This window comes from Austrofundulus limnaeus, unplaced genomic scaffold (assembly GCF_001266775.1).
Source record: "Austrofundulus limnaeus strain Quisiro unplaced genomic scaffold, Austrofundulus_limnaeus-1.0 Scaffold10, whole genome shotgun sequence".
NCBI classification, from domain to species: Eukaryota; Metazoa; Chordata; class Actinopteri; order Cyprinodontiformes; family Rivulidae; genus Austrofundulus; species Austrofundulus limnaeus.
The window spans coordinates 447,622-467,248 of NW_013952412.1; the positions used below are offsets into that span (position 1 = coordinate 447,622).

The 19,627-nt window shown below is 39.6% G+C and overlaps 4 protein-coding genes across 4 annotated transcripts; 3 read left to right on the forward strand and 1 right to left on the reverse strand.

The window, feature by feature from the left end:
- On the forward strand, positions 1-3,852 carry LOC106513052 (vesicular inhibitory amino acid transporter). Its single transcript, XM_014001697.1, has 2 exons — positions 1-763; positions 1,968-3,852. Exons 1-2 carry the CDS (start codon positions 383-385, stop codon positions 3,153-3,155), a joined length of 1,569 nt encoding a protein of 522 aa, XP_013857151.1. The 5' UTR covers positions 1-382; the 3' UTR covers positions 3,156-3,852.
- Positions 3,853-5,530: 1,678 nt separating this feature from the next.
- Positions 5,531-11,713, forward strand: bpifcl (BPI fold containing family C, like). The gene is made up of 16 exons (XM_014001698.1): positions 5,531-5,535; positions 5,696-5,805; positions 5,896-6,007; positions 6,088-6,219; positions 6,727-6,882; positions 6,972-7,035; positions 7,149-7,209; positions 7,292-7,383; positions 8,416-8,592; positions 8,679-8,738; positions 9,201-9,368; positions 9,463-9,530; positions 9,613-9,655; positions 9,733-9,796; positions 10,806-10,882; positions 10,959-11,713. The coding sequence occupies exons 2-16, from the start codon at positions 5,706-5,708 to the stop codon at positions 11,022-11,024; spliced, it is 1,440 nt and encodes a 479-aa protein (XP_013857152.1). The 5' UTR covers positions 5,531-5,535; positions 5,696-5,705; the 3' UTR covers positions 11,025-11,713.
- A 2,482-nt stretch (positions 11,714-14,195) lies between these two features.
- Positions 14,196-17,674, reverse strand: LOC106513055 (protein slowmo homolog 2; the record flags this gene model as incomplete). Its single annotated transcript, XM_014001700.1, is given in 6 exon segments — positions 14,196-14,766; positions 14,841-14,943; positions 15,035-15,105; positions 15,978-16,067; positions 16,191-16,359; positions 17,584-17,674. Coding segments are annotated over 6 exon segments (641 nt in total), but the record flags the coding sequence as incomplete, so codon positions are not given.
- Positions 17,675-18,210: 536 nt separating this feature from the next.
- atp5f1e (ATP synthase F1 subunit epsilon) lies at positions 18,211-19,627 on the forward strand. Its single transcript, XM_014001701.1, has 3 exons — positions 18,211-18,320; positions 18,651-18,772; positions 19,434-19,627. Coding segments are annotated over exons 1-3 (156 nt in total). The 5' UTR covers positions 18,211-18,288; the 3' UTR covers positions 19,436-19,627.

The following is a 19,627-nucleotide window of genomic DNA, read 5'->3' on the forward strand; positions in this document are numbered from 1 at the left end:
GCTCCTCTTTCTCCTCCACCTCCTTTTTTTTCCAGATTCCTGCGCTCTCTGTCACCAACTGCACTCCAAACTGACAGGACTGCTGGTGGAGAAGAGGGGAAAATGCTACATTTGACATTTTAACGACATTCAAGGCCAAATATTTTATTTTTCCTTTATTTTGAAGGATTTTTCTTTTCATCCAGGAGGGTTCTCTGAGGGAGGAGAAGAACATGGATGTTCAGGACAAGAGGGTTTTTTAACGGTTTGGATTGTTGAAACCCTTGAAGAGGCAACAGGCATGGTTTTAATGTAGCAGTTATTTAAACTCATCACCCTGCGATTATTTTTTTTAAAGATTTGATTTTCAGCTGAAGAAGGAATTTCTTTGAGTGGGATAAAGATGGCTCATTTAATCCGACACAAGATCACCAACAAGCTGACCAACGCGGCCCACACGGTCTCCAACAAGTCCCAGGCCAAGGTCAGCGGGATGTTCGCCCGGATGGGCTTCCAGGCCGCCACGGACGAGGAGGGTCTGGGCTTCGCCGAGTGCGACGACCTGGACTACGACTACAGGCAGGGGATGCAGATGGATGTCCTCCGCGGGGAGGAGGAGGAAGAAGGGGGGGAAGCGGGGGGAGAGGGGGATCTGGACGGGGACAGCCACTACCAGAGGGACGGGAAGGGTCCCAGGGCGCTGAAATCTGGAGGGTCTCTGGAGGAGGATAAACCCAAAATCACCTCATGGGAGGCTGGGTGGAACGTGACCAACGCCATCCAGGTAAGGGGTGGGGGGTGGGGGGTGCTGCTTTCACGAGGCCTAAAAAGTCACCTTGATATTTTCCATAAATTATATTAACATATGTAGCAATAAAATGTATCCAAATTATGATGGATTTGCATCCTAATTAAACGCAGCCTCCAAGCTTTGAGAACAGTGGACGTGTCTATGTTTGAGCCCCACCCATTTTTTGACAAGGCCCGCCCAGTCAAAACTTGAGTCAAAAATGCTGACTTTTTTTTAACAAACAAGGTTTTCAGTTATAATTTAAAACAATATAACTAAATAAATAAACATTTGATTATTTAGCATATCTTATTTGTTTATTACAGATTTACTAAACTGTTTGGCTTTAATGTTGTTTTGCTATTGTGTCTGAAGATCACTGTCACAAAGTTATCTGATTATTTTTAATCCACTATTTATCAAGTTGGAGTTTTAAGTGTCAGCACCAATTATGTGCAAAAAAACCCACAAAGATATCTCTTGGTTGTTTCAAATTTTTACTTATAATTTGCAAAGATAATTACAACTGTTGGTCAAACACTTTAAAGCACCTATAAATTGATTCTTTTGTGTTTTAAAATCTCTATCAAACGATTAACAAGCTTAAATGTTAATGATTATTATTAAAATTTAACAGAATATTTTTCTGAATATTGTAGCATATTGATGAAACAACTTGATTTAATTCAAAAATGAGTATTTTTTTCTTTTGAAAAAAAAAACATGTTATTTTAAAGCAAGCCAACATAAAACAGATAATTAGAAGAAAAAGGTTTTAGTTCATTTTCAAGTTAAACTGTCAGGAAGGAAACCTGTCTGTGAATGAGTGAATCCACAGCAGAGACTTTATTTATTCAAATGTTTTTATCAGTGAGGCTGCAGGCAGGGCCTGTCCTGCTCTGATAGGCTCGAGGCTGAATGGCACGTTCTTATCAGCATCATCAGATACGATTTTAATCCTAAAAATATTTTTAATTTATGTGTGTTCGTTTCGTCAATTTAATGTTTAATATTAAATGATAAATCGCACATTTTATTATTATTTTTTAATTATTATTATTTTAAATCGGTGCTTTTGGTTGGTTAAAAAATGGTTTTGTTATGTAAGATGGGAGCTGTGTGAGTAAGTCTCTGCGCGCCTGTCACTCCGATCTGGGTCTGGGTCATCTAACGGCTCCCCGCGCCTCTGTGTCCGCAGGGCATGTTCGTCCTCGGCCTGCCGTACGCCATCCTCCACGGCGGCTACCTCGGCCTCTTCCTCATCATCTTCGCCGCCGTGGTGTGCTGCTACACGGGCAAGATCCTCATCGCCTGCCTGTACGAGGAGAACGAGGACGGCGTGAAGGAGCGCGTCCGGGATTCGTACGTGGACATCGCCAACGCGTGCTGCGCGCCCCGCTTCCCGCGGCTGGGCGGCCACGTGGTGAACGTGGCGCAGATCATCGAGCTGGTCATGACGTGCATCCTGTACGTGGTGGTCAGCGGGAACCTGATGTACAACAGCTTCCCGGGCTTCCCCGTGTCGCAGAAGGCCTGGTCGGTGCTGGCCACGGCCGCGCTGCTGCCGTGCGCCTTCCTGAAGAACCTGAAGGCCGTGTCCAAGTTCAGCCTCCTCTGCACGCTGGCGCACTTCGTCATCAACGTCCTGGTCATCGCCTACTGTCTGTCCAGGGCGCGCGAGTGGGCCTGGGAGAAGGTCAAGTTCTACATCGACGTGAAGAAGTTCCCCATCTCCATCGGCATCATCGTGTTCAGCTACACGTCGCAGATCTTCCTGCCCTCCCTGGAGGGGAACATGCAGAGGCCCAGCGAGTTCCACTGCATGATGGAGTGGACGCACATCGCCGCGTGCGTCCTCAAGGGCCTCTTCGCCCTGGTGGCCTACCTGACGTGGGCGGACGCCACCAAGGAGGTGATCACGGATAACCTGCCGTCCACCATCCGGGCCGTGGTCAACCTCTTCCTGGTCGCCAAGGCGCTGCTCTCCTACCCGCTGCCGTTCTTCGCCGCCGTGGAGGTCCTGGAGAAATCTCTGTTCCAGGACGGAGGCAGAGCCCTCTTTCCTGACTGCTACGGCCCCGGCGGGCATTTAAAAACCTGGGGTCTGGGACTTCGCGTGGCACTGGTGGTCTTTACCCTGCTCATGGCCGTGTTTGTCCCTCACTTCGCGCTGCTCATGGGTCTAACTGGGAGCCTGACGGGCGCCGGCCTGTGCTTCCTCCTGCCCAGCCTCTTCCACCTGAAGCTCCAGTGGAGGAACCTCCTGTGGCACCATGTCTTCTTTGACATCGCCATTTTTGTTATTGGAGGTGTGTGCGCCATTTCTGGCTTCATTCATTCAATCGAAGGGCTCATAGAGGCCTTCAGGTATGACATCCACGACTGAGCGCTCCAGAGATGACCTCTGAAAAAAAAATAGACAAGGATGCAGACTTTTGAACATAAAGGAGAATATTCTGTGTGAAATGTACATCTTTTTTATTTTTTGCCTTTGTGATTATGTGCAATAATAATAATAATAATAAACTCTACAGTTATAGTGTAATAGTCTCATTCCAGAAAGTGTTTCCAAGAATGGAACAAGTGAATCGTTTTGGGAAAATTTCAATGAAAAGTATCAAAATGTGAGTGTGTTTGTGTTCAAATGATGTGTGGAAAAGCTGCTCAATAATCAGAGAAAACAGGAGGCCATCTGATAACCTAAATAACTTCTGTGTAGTGCTTTGAGAAGAAGAATATTTCTGTTGGTTTTTTGTGTTTTCTGCTGATTGAAGTTCTCATTGGCTCGTTTTGTTCTGGTGTTTCAGTCGTTAATCTGGATGAAGTGCAAGCAATTGTTCTATACACGTGCGTTTTGTTCCCAGTGAACGTATTAAATGTGATTTAATGGAACTAAACATGGTGTGTGAGACAATCTGTCGAATTAAGAGAAAAATAAATCAGATATTTTATGGCCGGTGAGTCGAATGCTTTCTTTTTTGTCGTTGTTGTTCGGGGTGACTGACTCTGTTGTACTTCCTGTTTTTAAAGGTTAATGAATAAACTTCCTCTTTTGAAGAAAGCGCTTCAAAGATGAGACTGAATATTCTGCATATCAGTTCTTACTTTAACCAACTAATTTTTTGTTCTTCAAGGCTTAGGTTGAATAAAACGGTGAAGGAACCGACACGTTTTCAGTTCCTTTTACGGATGACTTCTCAGACAAATTTTAAATAAGAAATATCAGATTTTTTACTGTCCTCATCGGCTACCACCTGTCTGTATTAATACACGAAGTTCTAATTTCTTTCCTTGAAACTCATAAACCATCCATAATTTATTGCTAAATTGTTTCCAAGCAGTCACATGTTGTAATCTTTTGAACTGGTTTTGATCAAAATGTCTTCAGTCACAAGTTTTTCTTCATTATTCCAAAACAGCACTTGTGTATTTTCAGATACACGTTTTTAAGTTATTTTACTCTGACAAAAGAATCATTCAAAAGTAGGGGTGTAAATCACCAGCTTTATCACGATACAGTTTTACATCGATATGTTTGGATGACGATTCGATATTTCTCGATATCACAAAGTCTGTCACGATGCGATTTCGATTCAATTCACATTTTTGCGATCGATATAACGCAATATCATGTGCCCATCTAACACAATGACTGTGATGGGCAGATGACATCGATTCACAATGAGCGTATGATGACGATATAAATCGATATTTTCATTTTGCCTCAAAATAACTGAATCATGAACCATTCAACTCGATATATCGATATGGATCGATGTATTGTTACATCCCTATTCAAAAGGCTCATAAACTCAACAGATACACCAGTGTTGTGTCGACACGCTGGATCTTTTGGCATTTTCTATCACAAAAGTATTGTTTCCATTTCTTTAGCTGATACAACGACATCATGTTTACAGCTTGGAAAGCTCCCCAAAAGTCCATTTGTTATTTTTTTTAAATATTGTTCAGACTTTATTTTAACTTTTGTTTAACCAGGCAAATCCCATTGAGATCGCAGATATCTTTTGCAAAGGGAGGCCTGGGCCTGAAGGCAACCGTGATATTTTGGACCCACATAAACCTAACTGAAGCAGGGATCGAACCCAGGACCTATTTGCTAGGAAGCATCAGTAACCACTGAGCCGTTGTGTTAGCCATGTTCTTGATGACCGAGAATCTACACAATAGAGCATGAAAAATATCAAAGAAAACACAGTTTGACTCAAATAAGAAATATTTTAATGTCAGCAGGATGATCACCAAAGAGTTATTTGCCAAAAGCTTGTCTTAAAGAGGGACATTTCAGGTTCTGTTTAAGGTTTTTTGCTGTATAAAGACATGACAGTTTGATATTCTGTGGTTCAGATGTGATGTTTCTTCTTCCTCATTTGTCCCTATTTTTAAGTACACACTGTACAACATGCACTCATGGTCAGGTGCAAAAATAAATAAAAACTAAACTAAAATCCAAGTAAGAACATACAACTGACTTTGAAAGTTTACAAAAATGTGAAATCAGAAGTGGTTTGATGGTTATAATTTAAAGTTCACAGTTTTTGCCAAAAGCAGCAGAGAGAACATTAAAAACGCAGTTCCTCAAACAGGACCAGCGTCTAAACCTCACAGCTATTGTCAGATCTGAGACTAGGTTTCACTTCTCAGTGAAACGATACAGGAAGTAAAAGCTGCAGCAAAGACGAGGTGAGGTCTGAACAAACTCCTGAAGCTTCTTCTCAACCGGACAGAATAATCTGTGGTTCCAGGTAAGCTTAACATCAAACAAAACACTGTTTTTTTAATTAACATTGTGTTAAACAAAAAGTTCTCTGGAATTTTTCTGATTTTAGCTCCACGACTGCATTCAAATATAAACATCTGGCTGTTTTTTTGTTTTGCTTGTTTTTTTGGTTTGTTTTAATCCAGGAGCTCAAAGATGCGTCCCTCTGTGATCGCAGTGTTCACACTTCTGTCCTGCGTCTGTGGAGAGAATCCCGGAGTAAAAGTCGTCCTGACAAACAAATGGCTTCAGTACGGTGAGGAGAAAGTCAGCCGGTGCTTGTCTGATCATGTCAAAGTGAGTCAGACTGTTTTTTGTAAAACTTTCAAACATGTGCTGTGTGCAGTGAAGCATGTCGGTGCAGGATGGGTTCAGGACAAGCTGGAGAAAATCACTTTTCCAGACATCAGCGGGGATGTTAATATCCATATTGGAACTGTATATTACACACTTTCAGGGTAGGTTTTGGGGAGTGGTTACACATTTGTTAACATTAACTGTTTCTCTTTTAACTGTTTCTCCATTGGTTGTATTCCAGCACAACCGTAACAAAATGTGACCTTCCAGAGCCCGTGGTTGAGTTTTCTCAGGACAACACGGGGGTTAAGACATCTATAGAAGGCCTCAGTGTTGCATTAGCTGGTGACTGGAGAACTAATTTTGGCCTCATGTGAGTTTTCTATTATTTTGTGTTGATGTTCTTTCATTAAGGTTGGTAATAAAGAAATGCTCCCTTTAGGGCAAACAAAACAAGACAACCTGTTAATTCACTTAAAGAAAAAGTTGTGATTAAAATGACTGAGTTGCAAACAGAAGATATGAGTCCACTGAGTTGGATTAATACAAAAACATTCCATCTTTTTCAACACAAAATGTCTTCAGCTTCTTAGAACTACTGAGGGAATTTTCCAGTTTTTTTTTTTCTTCTTTTGGTGCCACACTAAAATTAAACCTGAAAATGAAAGCTAAGGTAAATCACAAAGTCAACTATCTGAAAAACCTTAAATTCATGTAGGTTTGTCGACCATTAAAGCAACAAAATAAAGTCTTTATCTGCAGGATTTGCAAACCAATTAGACATATGTTTCAAGATAAACAAGGTGTTGTGTGTAATGTCTGCTCAGTAAGTGTTTGTTTACTTGGTTCAGTCACCAGTCGGTGTATTTTGCATTTCCAGACATGATGGTGGAACGTTTGAGATGGCCATATTTAGCATGAGTTTGACCTCTGTGGTGCAGCTGGGGAAAGACTCTGATGGTCATCTGTCTGTCAGCAGCCTCAGCTGTGATGCTCAGGTTGGAGACGTTGACATCCAGTTCCATGGAGGAGCCAGGTAGAAAGAGAAAAAAAAAAGAAATGAGAAAGGTTATATTCTTTTACACAAGCTTCAAAATGTAAGCTTTGTTTTTTAATTGTCAACAGTTGGATCTTTCAGCCATTTGTGGACCATTTCAAAGGGCATATTGTTGATATGATACAAAGTCAAGTAAGTGCACATACTAACACAGGCTTTAGGCTTTACTTGACACATATCTGATAGTGATCATCTGAAGTTAGCAGTGAACATGACTTTGCAGAACTTTGGCTCGTTTCCTTTAGATTTGCCCTAAAGTTCAGGAGTTCATTGTGAGCGTGGAGAGCGACCTACAGGCCATGAGCGGTATTACAACTTCAAAACAATTTTCATGATTTGCATGATGCACGTTTAAATAACAATTTATATTTTTATTATTCTTGTTTAGTTTCCGTTAATGTGAGTGAGGTGCTTAGTTTTGAAATTCCTCTCACTGATCCACCTGTCATCGAGGCCTCTAATCTAAAGATGGGATTAAAGGTGAGAACAAAAACTGAACCTTTTCTACATACAGGGGTCACAAATTAATTTTCACAGAGGGTACGTGAGCATTATGGCTGTCCAGTCCATTAACTTTGTCATTTTGTGCTTAACTCTGAGTTTTATTCACTTTGAGTTGTGATGAGCTGCCATATGCAACAAAATTAGTCAGCAAAAATGCAGCTAAATGGAGACTTCACATGGTAAATTTCAACAGTTACTGCACCTTCACCTAGTGGTGGGTAAAATAATCAACATGCATTATAGGAGATGTAGTTTATGATCAGTTCTGGCTTTAAAGCAGCATACTCTTATTTTAAAACATTAACACATCTTTGAAGCACTCACGGGCCAGACAAATTGTCATGGTGGGACACATTTGGCCTGCAGGCCTTGAGTTTGACACATTTTGACATAATCCCACATATATTTAAAGTGCCTGTGACATCAAAATCTTTGTATTAATACAAATGCATTTTTGGAAAGATAACAATGAGAACTTACTGCAAAATAATTTTCATGCTGCTGAGATGAACAGTTGTTGAGATATTTGCACGTGAAGTAACAGGAAGTGATGTCAAAGGGGAATGTCTGCATTAAAACAGAGCTAAGCTAAAAAGCTCAACAACCCAGACTGTGGAGAGGAATCTGATGTTTTAGATTATTTTGAGTCGCTAACAGACACAAACAAACAAACAAACAAACAAACAAACAAACAAACAAACAAACAAACAAACAAAAAAGAGTCAAAGCTCAAATCAAAATGTTTCAATAAACAAAGACCAGTGAGTTTTTTTTGTTAATGGAGTTCCCCTTTGATGTCACTTCCTGTTTCCTTTTTGCCAAGCCAAGCCAAAGAAAATAGGTCAGTTGTGTCCAAATGGGTAAAATAATGTGTGGTATGCCAAGTTTCTTAAATGTAATGACATTTTCTTTAAGTTTTTTGTATTTGAAGATGTCACAGGCACTTTAAAGTTAAATTTTCATCCGTGATTCATGGCAGATTGTGACAACTCAGTTTACTGTTTAAAGGGGGAGTTCTACAGTATCAAGACTCACATGGAGCCCCCCTTTGTGGCCCAGCCCTTCACCATGCCAGAGCAGCCGGACCACATGCTGTCCGTGGGGATGTCTGAGTTCACCATGAACTCCGCCTCATACGGATACTTCTCAGCAGGACAGCTTCAGGCTCTCATCAATGACAGCATGGTAGGTGCAGAAACTCACTGACAGAAGACAGGTTTTGTACTTTTGTCCCTTCAGGTTTGTGCTTCAGAGATGTTTTGTGTTTTCAGATACCTCCAGCATCTCCTGTACGCCTGAACACCAGTTCCATGGGAGTGTTTATTCCTCAGGTAAACGTATTTGCTCAGTCTTTTTCACAAGCTAGGGCCGCAAATGTGAAGGAGAAAAACGTTTCATCTGACTCCTCTATATGACTGAGTTGAAGTAAAAAAAACCTCTAATAACCCAAGAGTTGGGCCTGTTTACTCCTCAAATTATATCATGAAAATATAGTCAAATACAGAAATACCATAAGTTAAAGAAAAATAAAAGCTACATTTTAACTGGGTCACTGTTCTTTTGCTGCTCTTACAATTTTAAAAAGACAAAATCCTTTCAAAGCAGTGATTTCAGTCAAGTGTTTAAATAAAGGCCATGTTTGATGACAGCTTATTTCCTCTTTAAGTCCTTGATATTCCTCAGATTTCGGCTTCTTCAATCATCCTGATACATTTTAAACTTGTTCTTTTGATTTTGGGTTTATTTAAATGTGGATAAATATGTATAATAAACTTTTTTTTCTATTTTTGCAGCTTCCCAAGCAGTTCCCAAACCTGTTGATGGTTCTTCAGGTGTACGCCTCAGACTCTCCCATGGTTTCCCTCCAGCCTGGGCTCGGTGAACTTGGACTCCAAGTCGGTGTGATCGCCTACGCCATAGAGCCAAACACCACCCAGGTCCCACTGTTCAAACTCAGCAGCGTGAGTAGTATTACTCTGTCATGCATCGTTACTTTTGTCTTTCCTTCAAACCTCAGTATATAGGGCCTACTTCATGTGGATTTATTTCCTCCAGATCTCAAAATTTAGTGGAAAAATGTGGATCGCTGATCAGAAACTGAAAGGATCCGTAACAATGGATAAGTAAGCATTAAAATATTTAAAAATAACTTAATGACAAGTTCTGTGACTGCAACCTGAATGAATGAAACTACTTCTTTTTAAGTTTTACACTGACACTGGTGTCCAGCGAAGTGGGGACCTTTAAGGTAAACTGTAGATTATTACACACTACCTATATTTAGTTTTGTTGATCACAAAATAACTACAGCGTTTCTCTCTGCAGACTGATGCCCTGGAAAACGGAGTGAAGATGGGAATAAAAATGATGGTCTTACCTAAACTGAACAGTAAGACGTATAATGTTTCCTGCACAGATTTCATGAGTAGTACTGATTTATTTCCAAACATTTCCGGAGGAAAAAAATACTAGAAAGTAAATCTGAAATATTTTGTTACTCGTCACAAATCAGTCCTCTGTGAATGATGATTGTGTTTTCAGATATTATTAAAAACGTATTTATTTGTTTGCAATCTAAATACTTCTGCATACCTTTTGCCTCTTTAAAAACTTTATCTTTTTGAGTTACTCCAAAACCTTGTACTCTTTTTGCACACTTGCTCCATTTTTGTCTTTTTATTACGTAATTTCCCTTTGGGATCAGTGGGCTCCGTAGTGAAGTATTTTACTTTTAGCGAGGTTTTATTTTTCTACTTTTAGTTTTAGTTAGCCTGTTGTTACTTTCAGCTAAGGATTGATATTGTAGCCTTCAGCTGGCTTTTTGATACATTTACCTAGGTTTTTGCTGCTTTTAGCACTGGCCTTTTGATAGATTTATCTATTTTTTTTTTCAGTCAGGAAAGGCAGTACAATGTAAATTAAACAATGTAAGATAAACTGAATGACTGAGCTTGTTTGATGAAAAATCCATTACTATTTTGACACATTTATCTAGGTTTTTGCTGTTAGTTTGGTTAGCATGTTGTTACTTTTAGCTAATGTTTGCTACCTTGGCTTTCGGCCAGCATTTTGCTCCATTTGTCTGGTCTTTTGCTACTGTAGCTCTAAACTAGCTTTTCCCTGCATTTAGCTAGGATTTGCTTTTAGCTTCTAGCTAGCCCTTTGATATATTTAACTAGTTTTTGCTACTTTTGGTTTATAGTTGGCCTGCGGATATTTTAGCTATTGTTTGCTTCTTTCAATTAGCTAGCTTTTTGAGACTTTTAGCTCATGTTTTGCATCTTTTAGTTTTAACTTCACCACATTTCAGAATTCAGTCACTCCGTATTTTCTGCAAAAATGCAGTTTTTCTGGTTGTATTCTCTATGTCTGTCCTGAAAAGCCTATTTTTGTTTCAGCGCTGCTGGGAAATGGAATTCCTTTACCTCAAATGAAACAGGGACATCTGGTCAACTCGGTTCTGAACATAGAAAAGGTCCGTATCATTTAAAGGATAACACATCAATGTGGTTCTGATTCATGTAGTCTGACTGTTATCTGTGTTTTAACAGGGATTTCTGGACATTTATTCAGATGTGGAGATTGAACCAGCAGAAAGAAACAACAACTTTTTATAAATATAAAGAAATAAAACACTCTTTCAGCTCATGTTTGAATTAAACTTTTAAAAATTGAACTTCTTTAGCTTCTCAACAGAAAAACAGGTGATTAAAATCAATTTTTCATTTACAGCAGGCCTAGAAGTGGTCAAAAATGACTGATTTATACAAATAGCCCAATTACATCCAATAAGCATCTTTGTGATCCAAGTGTTCTGTTTTCAAATGTTTTGTATTGATTTGTTTCATTTTAAATCAAGTTTTTTTGAATCTGATGTCATTAAATTACACCTTCACATTTCATGTCATCTTGTTTTCAATCACTTAAGTTTTTAATTTTACAAGAATAGGCAAATCAAATATATTTATAATTTTTCACTTTAAGAAATGATGCACCTTGTTTTTCATTTACTTGTCAGAAAATAAAATTGTGCTGTCAAATCTCTGATGAACGAGAAAACACTTCAGAGTTCATGAAACGATGACGACTCTTTATTTTTGAAATATTTCAGTGCTTGTTGTTGAGATACTGTTATTTTTTTAATCACATTCTTGGAATGCAGCACCTTAAAATATAAATATCATCCTATTTATAGCCAGTGTTGTTACAATGTTTCCCATTAAAAAAAACATCACTTTTCCTTCATAAAACAAGACACAGTGTGTAGATGGTGACAGGCTCATTGAACCAGAATCATTCAGAGCAGGGAAAAAAAAAACATTAGGACAATAAAAGGTTGTGAAGATGCTATTTAAAGGATTAAATGGTGGCAGGATTGGAAAGATTCAACATACGATGAAACTGAGAGGCACTGAGAAATGATGTGTAGACCATCATACATTTTAACACTTAAAAAGCTTTAGTTGTACCACGCCCCTCCTGGATGTAAACTTTCATTTATGTAAAAATTTCTTAGTGAAAGCGTGAGGAAAGAACAAACAAGTCTTAGAAAGCTATAATGTCCACGTGGATCAAATGTGCTTTTTGAGAAATCAATACAGACAAAACCAAAGACAACTGTATGAAAGTCTTGTAATAAATAAATAAAAATGCAAAATAAAAACTACTTCCACAACAGCACATGCTATCAACTTTGGAAATACACTTGAGTGTTACAAAATGTTAAAAATAACATAAATAACACCTACAAATGCAATTAAAAAGATGACTTAATTGAACACACAGATGAGTTTGTTAAATGTTACAAATCAGGCTAATCTGAAGCTCAATCAGCTGCTTTTATGACTCGTGTTGACACAGTCAACATCCCGCACGTGACCCTGAAACACTGGTGAGCGTACACAACAAAGCACACGGACTATTTTAACCAATGATCCTTGGATTCCTTTTAAAAGTATATAAAGTTAAAACATTCAAGTATGAACATTCTTAAACTGTAACACTTTGTATACAACACATTCACTGAAAGAGGAAAGGAGAATTTAGGAAACTTTCAAGTTCCGTTTCAGTCAGTTCACTCGGTACATCATGTATGGGAAACCACGCCCCTGCGTGTCCTGGCTGAAGCCACCTCTAATCACGCCTTTAGGCAGGTGACGTGATGACGACAGATGTCAGGCTCCGCCTACACTATATATTGTCCGTCATCACAGTCACTCCTCAGTTCTAACGCTCTTCACCTCGCTAGAACGCCCACCTCTTCAAACCTAGCTACTGTAGTTAGCTGCTGCTAGTTAGCTTTGTTTGTTCAAAGGCTCTTAAAGTTAGCTTAACTGCTTTTGTTGGTGTCGGCTGCCGCTGCCTACAGGTAAGTGTGTCCTGGGCGAAACCGTGGTGGCACAGAGGCATCTGTGGTTCATACTCTCTGATGTCCCCGACAGAGACTGAGCTGCATACCTGGATGAACCAGTTATGGCTGCTGGGTTATTCGGTCAGTCTCTCGACGTCATTCAGATAAAGTTCCGGACAAAGTATCCCTGCCTGGGATCTTAGTGTGGTGCTCGAGGCTCTCTGTGACCCCCACTTTGAGCCCCTGGAGTCTGTGGATATGAAGTTCCTTTCATTTAAAGTTGTGTTGCTTCTCGCACTAACAACTGTTAAGCGGGTCGGGGATCTCCATGCTCTGTCTGTGAATCCCTCCTGTATTCAGTTTTCACCTGATGGCTCCAAGGTGGTTCTGCATCCAAACTCAGCGTATCTCCCTAAGGTGATACCTTCTAACTACAGCTCCACGTCTATTGAGCTTTCTAGTTTTTATCCTCCCACTTTTGCATCTGAGGAACAGAGGAGGTTACATTCTTTGTGTCCTCTACGTGCACTGCGTATTTACATTGATCGCACACAGGAGGTGAGGTCATGTGATCAGCGGTTTGTGTGTGTTGCTAACCCACTCAGGGGCAGGACTCTGTCCAGAGACTCTCCCACTGGATTGTGGAGGCTATCTCTTTAGCTTACAGCAGCAGGGGCCTCCCAGTCCCATGTGGTGTGAGAGCTCACTCCACCTGGGGTGTAGCAGCATCCTGGGCACTTTTTAAAGGGGTACCTGTGAGTGACATCTGTGCTGTGGCCAGCTGGTCTTCACATTTGTTCAGTTTTATCGCTTAGATGTGACAGCCCCTGCGGTGGCTCACTCTGTGCTCTCCGCTGGGTCTGATGTGCTGCACTAGCATGTTATGACCCAAGTTTGGTGTTGCTCTGCGGGGCGTTTATATATGTCCCATACATGTTGTTGTACCGAGTGAACTGACTGAAAGGGAACGTAATGTTATGCATATAGCATATGCTACTGAGCCTGACATCTGTCGTCATCACGTCACCTGCCTAAAGGYGTGATTAGAGGTGGCTTCAGCCAGGACACGCAGGGGCGTGGTTTCCCATACATGATGTGTTGTACCTCGTTCCTTTCTTTCAGGGAACAGTAGTTATATGCATAACATTACATTTTTTCTTATCCTGGAAAGCCTGTAAAATACAACAATTGAGATCCAATGTGATATGACAGCTGTAGCAGATAAATATTATGAGGCTGTCTTAAAAAACATAAAATAAAATAAAAAACAGAGCTGAACTTTTCAGTACAAAACTTTACTGGCATCAGTTTCTACTTCTGTGGCTTGGATTGATTTAAACTGCTGCAGCTAGCAGAAATCTGAGATCATTAAGCTCTAAGGTATCAGTTTAGATCACAGGGCATAAATGTGTTTTAGATATTTCAGTCAGTTCTGCAGTTCAAGGAAACGTCAACAAAATCTAGAAATGTAATTGAAAATGTACTACACCTATCTAAAATGATTTGAAAATCTGAAATGTTAAAGAGCAGGAAGGAAAGGATTACGTTGCTGAGAGGATATGTAGGCACAGTGTGAATTTGTTTTTAAAAATAGTGCTTTAACCTCACAAGACGACATCCCACGAGCTTCGAGTTTAATCTGATTAACCCTTGTTTGGTAAACTGTCATCAGCTCAACGCTCATCACCGCCCACATAGGCAAGGAGAAACTCCACCGTGCAGACTGCTGAGGAAGGACTAACCGTGATCTTGTGACTAACGAACGAGAAAGGGACGGGCCTGTGGATTTTTTTTAGGCTGTCTTGGCTGATGGAGATGAGAGGTCCACTTCAAGGGTAAAATGTCTGAGAAGTTCGTCGGTTCATGAGAAAGCGGACGGGAGAGAGCCGGGATCATTTATCGGCGACGGCTGCTGCCATTGGAACGCGAATGGAACCACAAGCCGTGACGGCCAGCTCCTCGATCTCTGTGTTCAACCGTCTGATGACCCACTCCATCGCCTCCCGACCCTGACGCAGAAACACAGGGTTTACAAACAGGAAGGGAAGCAAAGCGGAGCGGAGACATTTAAAAGCGGCCTTACCTTGCTGGCGTTAACAGACATGGTGTTTGCCATCAGACTCTCAAGGTAGCTGCTAAGACTGACTCCCTGTACGCTGATCAGAGCCTCCTGTGTCAGCACCGTCCTGAATACACAAACCACAGGTCACAGAGTCCATTTTAGTTCTAGTATTAAACTTTGGAAAAGCAATGCATGATTATAAACAGAGTACTTACTTTTCTGGGTCCTGTGGATGTGGCTTGTATGTCAACTTCTCATCCACAGATACAAGGTTGGTAAATGAGATCTGGAAAAATAAAAGCAACAGAACGCGTTACTTTTTCTGCATTTTAAAACACAAAAACATATTCAATAGTAAAGTACAAAAATTAGATTATAGGTCATTTGTGACATGCATACTTTTCAAATACAAATATGTATGTTATATGTATGGAACTTGGCAAAAAACATACAATTTTTACCTATTTTGTCACAAAATTGGCATATTTTCTTTGAACTTGATTCAGCAAAAGTGAAACAGGAAGTGAAATCGAAGAAGAACTCGTTAAGAAAAGGAACTTTATTTATTGAAACAATGTTATGTAAACTCTGACTCTTCTTCATCTGTGACTAAAAATTATTTGAAGAAACATCAGATTCGTCTCTACATTCTGTTGTTAGCCATTTTAATAAGACTGTTCACATGCAGACATTCCTCTTTGATATAACTTCCTGTTACTTCACATGCAAATTTCTCAACAGTTGTTCATAAGAGTGGTGAAAAATTAGTTTTGTAATATGTTACTAATGTTGTCTTTCCAAAAACGTATTAATATTTATTTCAAACATTTGATTTCACAGGCACTTTAATAGCAAATACATACATCATAGAGCCAAATTAGGTTGCTGTCTCATAAATGATAACAGTGGCAAGTGTTTACTTTGTAAACAGTAATTACCAAATTAACTACACAGTTAAGATTACACTCATTTAAAGCTTTGGACTTTAGAGTTTTGAGTCATATACCAAACACAATCAGAGACCAGAGAGCTGAATCTGTTTAGATCCATGAGTTTAGCAGAGCAGGTATTTGAGTTTGAATGACTCAGTCTGAGGCTCCAAGTGCAGTTTTATGTTACAGGTTTATAAAAACTTGTATATATATTAGTTTTACTTACATTTGTTGATTGCAGCTCAAAGGTTTTCTGTTTGGGGTCCACTACTGAATGTTCTTGAACGTAGGTGCACGTTCTTGTTGCTCCAATAATCTGATGGAGGAGACAAGCCAAGTTTATTATTATTATTATTATTATTATTATTAACCAGCAGACATCAATATAACATTAAAAGAAGCCTGCAGATCTAGCTTTCCTCTCATCATCAAAGCTTACAGATTTGGCTATGGCGGGGAGCCCCCACTCCGTGCTGAGCAGTCTGGTGCTGTGTAACCGTCCCTCAGAATCAACACTTCTGTCCAGAACATCAACACCAAATACACTGGGGTTCATGGGGTTGGGGTACTTCTGCATTGCCGCTTTGGTTACTGTCTCCCATGGATGGCTGTTAAAGAGAAGACATGGTTAAAAAATCCTATAGATCATCAAGTTGTTATTAATTAATAACACTTAAATACAGTTTATTAAGTTAATAAAATTACAGCATGATAGTCAACCTTTTTTAACAAATGTATATTTGTGTGTCATTGACATATTTGCTGTTTCAGGAGGACATTTTCACTTTGTTGTTGCTGATCTGAACCTGGTTCAAAACATTTTGACAGGTATTACTCTCCTGATGTCTTTAGCTTGAATGCAATGATTTATCCCTTTTAAATGGGGTCCAGAATGTTGCAAAGCAACATATTTTTTCACTGTAATTATTTAGTTTAAAACTGATTATGTCACAGGGCCTTGTCCACATTAGATTAAATCATATCAGCTACATCAGAAATGTTCCGCCTCCTGCGTACTGCGCAGGCGCAGACTAGCATCACCGTAAACATCAGACCAATCCTAAAGGATTAATATGAGGGAGGCGCTCCCAACACGGGGGGGACAGAATTTCGTACAACACCTGCTATTGTTTATCATCAGAGAACGTGCAGCGTCCTGAATGAGGCAGAACGTAAAGGAATCCTCCAAAGAGTATTTGTGTTTACAGGCAGGAACACTGACTGGCACGGTTATGTAATGCTGATAAAATCGCAGTACATAGTGCCATAAAACTTGCGCGCAGATGAGAGTAAACAAGCGAAAAACTCTGTTTTTCAACACTGGTCCTCAAGACACACTGCCCTGCATGTTTTAGAGCTTCCCTTGCTTTAACACACCTGATTCTGATGACTGCAGTACAACAAAAGCCTGTTAATCAGTTGTGTTGAAGCAGGGAAACATGTAAAACATGCAGGGCAGTGTGCCATGAGGACCAGGGTTGAAAAACACTTAGCTACCAARGTAGCATGAATATCTTTAGGATTAGCATCTGAGAGCTAACAAAGTTAGATCAGCTAACAGTTTACATCCAACATATTAAATCCCAGCGGGTTAAAAGTATGTTGTTTTATACAGGCAGTGTTAACTATCGTACCCAAAAAAAATTATTTCGACAAGTTACTTCAAACTAAGGTTTTAACTGTGTTGTTTTTTTCCCTTCCCCACAGCGAAGGAAGCTAACACAGCAGCTACGAGACAGCCAAGACTTGATTATACAACACAACGGACTAAAAACTGGCTATGTAGCAGGCATGCTCGTCTAAAATGTATTAGCCAAAAAACGGATGCTTACTTAAAAACATGTTCGGAGGCCCAGATCTTCATTTTATAGGTTTTTCTGTCAAGGCTGGGGAACCGACGACTAATGACAGCGTGACCCAGACCTAGGAGGAGACCCCGGCTGAAGGAGAAAAACCTTGACACAGAGAGAAAGCGGCGACGCGCCCCCTGGTGGCGTAAATAGATCACTGCGTTTCAAGAACATTCGGCGTTTTAATTATTTCTAATTATTTTAAATATGCGCTCAACTTATTTAATTTCTGTGTATATTTCTGTGATAGCATTTGTTGTGAATTGCTATGCAAATAAACTGCAACTCATGTTTTTTATTTACTTCTTAAATGTGTGACATTCTTTAAAAAGCCTTGTGAATTTGACTGATGAATGTACATGCATACAAGAAAGGAATAACACTTATTTGTGTTGTGGTCCAAAACAAAAGACAGAACATAAAAAAACGATGATACTGCTAAAAATAAATAAACATTTCTCTTTATAAAAACAACCTCTAAACATTATTTATCTCAGATTATTTTAGGGTTACTGTTGCTCTCAAAGTCATCTCAGACAGGAGACCATAGATACATATAAATTCCTTATAATAATTGTGCAGGAGACGCCTGTTTGTGGTTGGGATGAATCTGTCAATCATGAAAAGTCGCATCTAAATGACGTCATTATGCGCACGACCTGTCCTTGAAGCTACAACACAGGCAAGATGGTTGCATACTGGAGACAGGCAGGCCTAAGGTAAGAAAACTTGAATAAATATGTACATTTATTGAGATAGATTATTGTGGACTGCGTTGATGGCTTAATTTATCGAAAAATCAATTACCTTCTACTTAATGAATGTAAACAATAAACGGAGCTAACATGCCTAGCTAACCTAGCCTCATATAGCTTTAGCAGCGTAATTTGTGTCTCCTTAATGCTAATTTCTGTGTATAGTGTGAGTTTCTAAAATAATGCATCTCGCGTAGTTAAAGGAGATGCACTGACTGTTTTATAGACTTAACGCTATCGATGTTGTTTGTGTTTTGAGATTGATTTTAGCTTGTGTGTGTATTTTCTCCTCAGCTACATCCGCTTCTCTGCTATCTGCGCAAACGCGGTGCGGGCGGCGCTGAAGCCACAGTTCAAGACCGAGGCGATAAAGGCCGCGGAGGCAAACGTCAAAATACACAAACCCAAAACAGCTTGTAAGTAATGACACTCATTCCAAATCTGTTTTTATCCTAACTCTACCCAAGCTGAGTGTACACTTCTGACGGGTAACCTGTGACATTGGGTGGTGACATTGCAGGCTTGTAGTTTTTACATTTCACAGTAAGAGGAAAGTTATTTTCATGTTTTCCTGATTTTTACACTTTCTGATATTATTTTTAGGCTTTATGCTTAGGTTAATTAAGGATTGGGTTGAGATTTGTATTTTGGGTTATTAACACATTTCCACAAACACTTAATCAGGTACAAGAGACTTTAATTTTCTGTATTAAATAATTTATCTTGTTTGTTTTTTCTGTCTACAACAATACTTGTCGGAAATAAATAAAATAGTAATTCCTCAAGTGTTTGCTGTCCTCAGAGGCAGTGGGCCCCTAAAGTGCCTTTGTCCTGTCACTTGTCTGAGAATTTGCTGTGCAAGCTTTTTTTTTTTAAATTACATTACAAGTGTTTGAACATGTGTGACAGGTTAAATGTATACACCTAACCAAAATTGGGAATTTGTGTGCCAGGGCGTTAAACAAAAAATAAAAAATGTAAATGTTTTTTAATTCTAGGTGCAAAATTAGAATTGTCCAGACTGCAGTCTGTTTTAATCGCAGTACTTTTAATATTTCTGTTCTTGTTTTTCTTTAGGATGTGATGCTGGTGTAGCTATATTCCTGAGGATGTGAGGTCTTGTCACCAGCCTGTTCTTCGGAACATGAAGAAGAGGAGAAAAGAGCTGGATAACATCATGAACTTGTTAAAGACTGGAGACTTCTGAATAAAATCACATTTTTTTGTTTGTAATTAAAGATGTATTAACAATAAACCTGATGAGAACAGTT